At 39.5% G+C, this 7997-nt stretch overlaps 1 protein-coding gene across 1 annotated transcript; it reads right to left on the bottom strand.

Moving 5' to 3' along the window:
• Positions 1–2116: 2116 nt before the first annotated feature.
• Positions 2117–7603, bottom strand: LOC131791492 (tetratricopeptide repeat protein 28-like). The gene is made up of 2 exons (XM_066159389.1): positions 7306–7603; positions 2117–6551 (listed from the first exon to the last, which is right to left on the bottom strand). Exons 1-2 carry the CDS (start codon positions 7601–7603, stop codon positions 4123–4125), a joined length of 2727 nt encoding a protein of 908 aa, XP_066015486.1. The 3' UTR covers positions 2117–4122.
• Between the last annotated feature and the right edge of the window lie 394 nt (positions 7604–7997).

The following is a 7997-nucleotide window of genomic DNA, read 5'->3' as shown; positions in this document are numbered from 1 at the left end:
CGAGAAATGAAAACGATCAATAATTTAATAGACAGTGAACACGTTTTCTCCGGCTTTTTAGAGAGCAAACGCCAAAACGCAAACGCAAAAGCACCAGCGCTGTTGCGTGTTTCGCCTGTTTTCCTGCCAATCGGCTCATTATTTTGTGCAAAAGTGACTTTAAAATGCAAACGCACGCGCACTACCTTCGTGATAACACAGTTCTATTAAAGATGGGAATGGAGATTCACAACACTGTAGCTGTGTCTTGTTGTGGGTATTGCTCAGTGTCTTGATTTCTTTGTATAACTGGCAAAATGGCAGTAAAATTTATTATCTAAAGTTAACGTGAATCGAATTTCAGTCATTCAGAATTGATAACAATGATCATGACTGATTTTGTTTCAGACTTTTTGAGTCCAACCCAAGAATTCAAGACATAGTTCCCGCCTTTACGAGTTTGGAACTTGAAGCCGTAATCAACTCTCGATCTCTGTATCTTCACGTCAGACGGGTCATGACTGCGCTGGAAAATGCTATGTTTTCTTTAAACGACGCAGAGGTTTTCATCGAGTATTCAATTCAGTAAGCTGTTCATTAACATTTTTCACGTGCGTTGCAAAATATTTTAAGGATAAAAAACGCAATAGCGTCTGTTTGTGCGCGAAAATATGTACGGATATTTGTCCTTGGATGTTATCTGTTCCTCGAAGCTCACAGCTTTCGCAACTTGGGACAGAAAATTCGTGAAAATGACCGCGGACAAATATCCGCACTTATTTTAGCGCCAAATTGGAACAATTGTTAATACAGCGCTGTATGGTGATTTAAAATTCAGTAAAGGGAAGCATAGTGCTATCTAGGAGTACATATTGTTGTGAAGCGTTGTCTAGTTACCGCATTTTACGGATTTACAGTGCTACTCAGGGGTATAATGTTGTATTGTGCTGTATAATTTTAAAAGTTGCAATAAAGGGATGTATAATGCTATTTAGTGTAGGAGGAGAGGGGCATATAGACGTACGTATTCGAGGAGTTTGTTCTACAACGTAAAGAGACATGGAGTCCAATAATCGACGGAACGTGTTTGCTCCTAATGAATCTTTCGGGCTGTTATCGACTACCTCTTAGGAAGCATTACAATAACTTAACCTTTCTTGATTATTGTCTTTTCAAATACTTTCTCAAGGTCCTCTCTGCGTCTACATCCATGATGACGGCTACCGACTCGGAGAAGTCTGTGGATTGGCCTGCTGCCATCTTGGACTCGCGATGTAGGTGGACCCTGGGCGAGAGTTTGATCCATTCCCAATCAGATGATAGAAGAAGCATTAATTTGGACATTGAAGGACTCGTTTCCAACAAAATGCATCGATTATGTCGCAGAGACTTGGAGGGAGCTCTTTCGTTTTATAGCTGCTACTGTGATGAGAGGACCGAGGAGAGCAAACACTGGCAAGCGAGACCCAAAATTGAGACCCCCTGTGGACTGGGAATGAGTCGAAAGGAAAACTAAGATTTTACTAGACATGATGCTAAGAGGACACCATCCTAAAGTGAACAAAATAAGCATAATAACAACTACTCTGGGGATGTAAGGAGGTATATGAGTTGTAAGAGACCTGACGATGCGCGAGGATTGAGACGAATGAAAACTGAAACAGACAAGGAGATAGTCGCGTCTAATGAAGCGCGTAGAAGAATAAAGTTGAGGTCGACGAAAGAAGTGCGCGTAAAAATGAGAATAAAAGAAAAGTACGATGAAAAAAAGGGAAGGAACAAAAGGAAGGAGAAAAAAGAGATGCACAAATGTGAAAAGGTGTAAAAAGGTAAAAAGGGCGCACACAGGTAACAGTATGAACACGTCCGTCGGCATTCAAAATCTGTGACTATGTGGAGAACGGTAGACAGTGAAAGAGACACAATCGAAGAGTCGACGAGCGTTTGTTAAGTGGGTGGGGGCTTGAAACATGGAATGTCAGTACACTGTCAGCTGCAAAGATTATCAACTTGGCGCGCGCGGGTCAAAACAAGCATTGAAGTCCCCGTAGGATCTGTTCTCCCTGCATCTCACGCGAATCCTCAGAATATGGAGACAGACAATGAAAACAAACGCAGTTTTTGTATTTTATACACTCTCTATTTCTCTTACACAAAAAAGTAAAAAAAGTACAATACAAACTGCATTAAATTGTTCAAGGCATTAAGTAAAGTACACGCTAAACGGAGACACTAAAATGAACCCATTTATTCCCAAGATTGATCATAACTTAAATTCTCCTCGCAAAATTAATGCACCGACAAACATGGTGTCAATAAGAATTAGAGAAAATCTAAACTAGCGGATTATTTTTCACTACAAACGTTATGTTTCATCGAATTCTCAGAATGAAGCAACAAAGAAACACATTCTTATCAGTTGGGAGAATTTTTCTTCACAACTTGGGAGTTAATGAGTTAATGAATAAAAACTAAGGTAAATGAACAAATAGCTTCAACTTTAAATACAAATAGCATCAAAACAATTCACACCAAATACACTGACATTATAAAAAGAATGTTTAGCCGAAATTGACCCAGCTAGTTTTTAAAATCCTACGTTACATCATATTCAACCATGTGCGAGGTGAACTATTACATTTTATATCAGCATATACCAATGGTAGTTATGAAAATCTGTAAAAAATTAACATTGATTTTACAAAACTTTCTTTTAAAACAGCTGTGATACAGTATACCTTAAACTTTTGACCACATAACGGGTTCTAATTACAAAGCGTGCTCTGAATACCTAGGTATACATTCTTAAATCTAAGAAAGATATCATCAGACATCTCCAAATTATACTAAGGTAAATTTAAAGCCATGAAAAAATTTGAACAGGAAATTTTCAAAAAAAGGCAAGTTTTATCCTGAAGCCCTGAACCTTTTTAACTACGGCCTAGATTTACATTTATTCATGAACATTTTCACCAAAATAATTCCCATTGAGGACTACATGGCTTACTTCAAGTATTTCCCTAATTTATTGGCGTAAATATTTTCCTAATGAAAACAACACATTCCATGTCACCTACATTAAAAGTCACAACAATGGAAACTTCAGTTAAAGTAAACTCTGCTTCGCTATTTCCTTGTTTAGATTACATGGACAATTTGTCTCTGTCGTCGATCTCTAAAACAAACTGATGAGTGTTTGATAAAACGGACTAAAATTGATCAAACTCGTTTGATTGAAAGCAGGCCGTTGTAGCCAGCTCTTTGACTTGTTGTAGGCCTTTTTCCTGAGAAATTTCAATTTTTGTTTCAACATTTGTAAGAGTCATATAAGAAAAGTCAAGCGGGCGGAAAACAATTGTAGGCCGGGCCCACGGGACTAGAGGCTGGCCGCACCCCTGAGAGTAGGTCTAATGTCTCTAACATATGGTCAGTAAATTCAACAACATCATCTCTGATGATTACTTCTTCAAATTAAGCTTAAAATGGCAATCTTGGCAGTGATGGAATTAGATTGCATTAAACTGGATTGAAAAAAAAATGAAAATGATAATCAATTTTTTTGTGAAGATAATGGCAAATTGCAACAAAATAATTTATGACGTAGAAAAACCATTAAGATCAATTCACATATGGCTGCGAATTTTGCAAATCACATTTTTGAAATTAAAATTTCACCACCTTTTGCAAATGACAAACTGTTTCTTTGCTTATCAAAAGCTTAGAGTATCAACGTAATTAAAACCCGATGGACAAGCTCCTGGTTGTGTACAAGAAAAGAAACCTTTAAATTATTTTACACATAACTGATTGCAATAAAGGAATAGATCTGAGTGTCATTTTGGCGAAACGAAAACCTCGTAGTCGCCTTCAACAACTTCAGGCATTAACAGCAGAAGCCTTGTTGCATCTTGTTCTCTTCGCAAGCATCTAAATTTGTAAAGGTAAAAAAATAGCAATTCCACTGCACAAAATATACTGAAATAGTCTGTTTTATTTCTTCACCAAAGTAAAGTCACACATCTCAAGTTTCATTTAACAAAAAAGTGAAAAGTAATGAAAATAGCCAAAAAGCGCCAAAATGGAGAAGCATTTAAACCTTCCAAGTTCCTGCGTCATTCATTTTGAGATGAAATAAAAAACTTTTCATTTATGTGATTTCATATTCAAATTTTCTCTTCTCTTTGCCATGAAGTCAAGAGTGACGTCATCTCCAATCAGCAAAAAGGGCGCCCAGTGTTTGATGTCGCAGAACTTGTCTGATTCTCTGAGGCTTTTCATGGCCAGATTCAGTGACTCGCTTGCTGGTTTACCGCCTGCAAGTTGTTGATAAAAGTATTTCATGAACTCAAGAGTAGCCTCGTCATCAATCGCCCACAGGGACACCACAATAGACCGAGCACCAGCCCCCATAAAAGCGCGCGCAATGCCAACCACACCTTCAGCCTTGATCTCGCCCCGGCCGCTGTGGCAGCAACTAAGCACAACAAGTTTGGCCCGAAGTTGAGCATTCAACACATCTCCAATTGTTAAAATGTAATCCTCCTCCGTTGGCACAGTAGATATTCGGTGTGGGTCAGGTGTAAGAGCAATTTCGCCAGTTTCCATACATCCGTGTGCCGCAAAGTGAACTAGGGAAACGGAACTGAGTCTTTTCAACACCTCACGTTTCGTGGCCTGACTGCCAGTGATTGGCGTGATATTCAGAATTTTTCCGATCATTTCTACTTCTTTTTTAGCATACTGAAGCTGCTCCAAGACTTTCTTTCCCTCGCTGTTAGTAACCTCGGATACCCACGGATCTCCTACAAGTAACGCATCACTGCTTTTGTGATAATCATCTGGGCAATCGGCAATGAGTCTAAGACTTGCTAACGATGGAGCGACTCGGATTGTGAACGATTCACTCAGGTATTTAGAATTACCATCCTTCAATGCAGCGTAAGGAGCGATCCACAGGGGTCCATCAGGAATAATGAGTAGCTCATCCCCTTCAATCAAGTTTGCCACCGGCTTCATAACGATATCGTACAAAGTGCTCAAGCATCCGTCTTGTTGGATGTGAGGTTGAGGCTTGGCTTCTTTGGTTTTCTCATCCACTTTCGAACGGCCCTCCCTCAAAGCATCTAAAGATCGATTCTCGCATCTCACATTAGAACGAACACCAAGTTGTGTATAGACACCGAGCATGAAAGCCTCAAAGGACAGGCTAGATCCACTATTCTCTGAAACAAAACCTTTGAGTTTACTTTGTCTTAACTGAATTTGTTTTCCTTCGGACACAACCCAAAGATGGACGTTAGCTTCGTCCACTGCCTGAAAGACAGTGTTTGATGGAACGTTTTTTAAAACTGCGCAATCTTCATCTTCTCCCTTATGGTGACTTGTTCCACAACAAAAACTGGATTCCATGAGGTCGGTCAGAGCTTGAGCTCGTCCTTTCTCAGCAACAAATAAGGCCTCATCTACATTACCTTGTTCTACGAGAACTCTCCACAAACCCGTATACGCCACTCGATGCTGATTTCGAAAATTAACTTTCCACTCATCTTTAGATATTAGAAGTACTCTCAAGGAATTGAATAAGTTTATGCTAGCTTGGTAATGTTCAACGGCTTTTGGCAGTCCACCTTGCAACTCAAAAACCAATCCTAATGAATAGTAGGCCGTTGCCTCCATGGATTTGTCTCCTACTTCTTTAGCTACTATAAGATGTAGGTTGTGGTACTCTATGGCTTTTTTGAAATCACCCAGACGGCCATGAGCATTGCCAAGATCGCCATAAGCAACACCCTCCCCATGCTTGTCTCCTACTTCTTTAGCTATTTTAAGATTTAGGTTGTAGTACTCTATGGCTTTTTTTAAATCACCCAGACTAAAATAAGCATTGCCATGATTGCCATAAGCACCACCCTCCCCATGCTTGTCTCCTACTTCTTTAGCTATTTTAAGATGTAGGTTGTGGTACTCTATGGCTATTTTGAAATCACCCAGACTAAAATAAGCATTGCCAAGATTGCCATAAGCACAACCCTCCCCATGCTTGTCTCCTACTTCTTTAGCTATTTTAAGATGTAGGTTGTAGTACTCTATGGCTTTTTTTAAATCACCCAGACTAAAATAAGCATTGCCAAGATTGCCATAAGCAAAACCCTCCCCATGCTTGTCTCCTACTTCTTTAGCTACTATAAGATGTAGGTTGTGGTACTCTATGGCTTTTTTTAAATCACCCAGACTGTGATAAGCATTGCCAAGACTGCCATAAGCGTTACCCTCCCCATGCTTGTCTCCTACTTCTTTAGCTATTTTAAGATTTAGGTTGTGGTACTCTATGGCTTTTTTGAAATCACCCAGACGGCCATAAGCATTGCCAAGATTGCCATAAGTACCACCCTCCCCATGCTTGTCTCCTACTTCTTTAGCTATTTTAAGATGTAGGTTGTGGTACTCTATGGATTTTTTTAAATCACCCAGACTAAAATAAGCATTGCCAAGATTGCCATAAGCGTTGCCCTCCCCATGCTTGTCTCCTACTTCTTTAGCTATTTTAAGATGTAGGTTGTGGTAGTCTATGGCTTTTTTAAATCACCCTGACGGCCATAAGCATTGCCATGATTGCCATAAGCAACACCCTCCCCATGCTTGTCTCCTACTTCTTTAGCTATTTTAAGATGTAGGTTGTGGTAGTCTATGGCTTTTTTTAAATCACCCAGACTAAAATAAGCATTGCCAAGATTGCCATAAGCACCACCCTCCCCATGCTTGTCTCCTACTGCTTTAGCTATTTTTAAGATGAAGGTTGTAGTACTCTATGGCTTTTTTTAAATCACCCAGACTGCCATAAGCATTGCCAAGATTGCCATAAACAACACCCTCCCCATGCTTGTCTCCTACTTCTTTAGCTATTTTAAGATGTAGGTTGTAGTACTCTATGGCTTTTTTGAAATCACCCACACGGTGATAAGCATTGCCAAGATTGCCATAAGCAACACTCCCCCATGCTTGTCTCCTACTTCTTTAGCTATTTTAAGATGTAGGTTGTGGTACTCTATAGCTTTTTTGAGATCACCCAGACTAAAATAAGCAATGCCAAGATTGCCATAGGCGTTACCCTTCCCATGCTTGTCTCCTACTTCTTTAGCTATTTTAAGATGTAGGCTGTAGTACTCTATGGCTTTTTTGAAATCACCCAGACGGTGATAAGCATTGCCAAGATTGCTATAAGCACCACTCTACCATGCTTGTCTCCTACTTCTTTAGCTATTTTAAGATGAAGGTTGTGGTACTCTATGGCTTTTTTTAAATCACCCAGACGGCCATAAGCATTGCCAAGATTGCCATAAGCGTTGCCCTCCCCATGCTTGTCTCCTACTTCTTTAGCTATTTTAAGATGTAAGTTGTGGTACTGTATGGCTTTTTTGAAATCACCCAGACGATGATAAGCATTGCCAAGATTGCTATAAGCAACACCCTCCCCATGCTTGTCTCCTACTTTTTTAGCTATTTTAAGATGTAGGTTGTGGTACTCTATGGCTTTTTCTCCCCGATTATAGAGATCTATGACTTTCTTGACATCACCTGAACTTGCACTACCGCGGTCATGACTAATTGGATCTTTTTCCTCCATGGATTTTTCTCTCACTTCACTGACAGGACTGAAGTCTTAATGACAAGAAGATCCTATTGTTTTTGTTAATCTTTTTTATGTTAAGGGTTAAAAATGTGGAAAAAACAAAAAAGATTATGTTTCTGATCATATTGATATATAATAGTCCATTTTAACATTTGCGTGCTTGGTTCCCAAACCTCTGAACAAGAGAGATGATTAAGGGTGACCTTGTTATGATAAAAACATTGCTGCCTTTTGCAAACTACTTTGTTATTATCGTTTCTAGATACTGGTCTCTATCACAACAAGGTCACCTTCAGCCCTCACTCCAAATCAAAGGCTTGGCAACTAAGTACCACAAACTATAAAATGGCCCATTAGGAGGGCTTTGCATGAAAGATAGAGGATTATC

This window comes from Pocillopora verrucosa, chromosome 12, assembly GCF_036669915.1.
Source record: "Pocillopora verrucosa isolate sample1 chromosome 12, ASM3666991v2, whole genome shotgun sequence".
NCBI lineage: Eukaryota > Metazoa > Cnidaria > Anthozoa > Scleractinia > Pocilloporidae > Pocillopora > Pocillopora verrucosa.
This window is presented reverse-complemented; position numbering and strand designations above follow the sequence as displayed.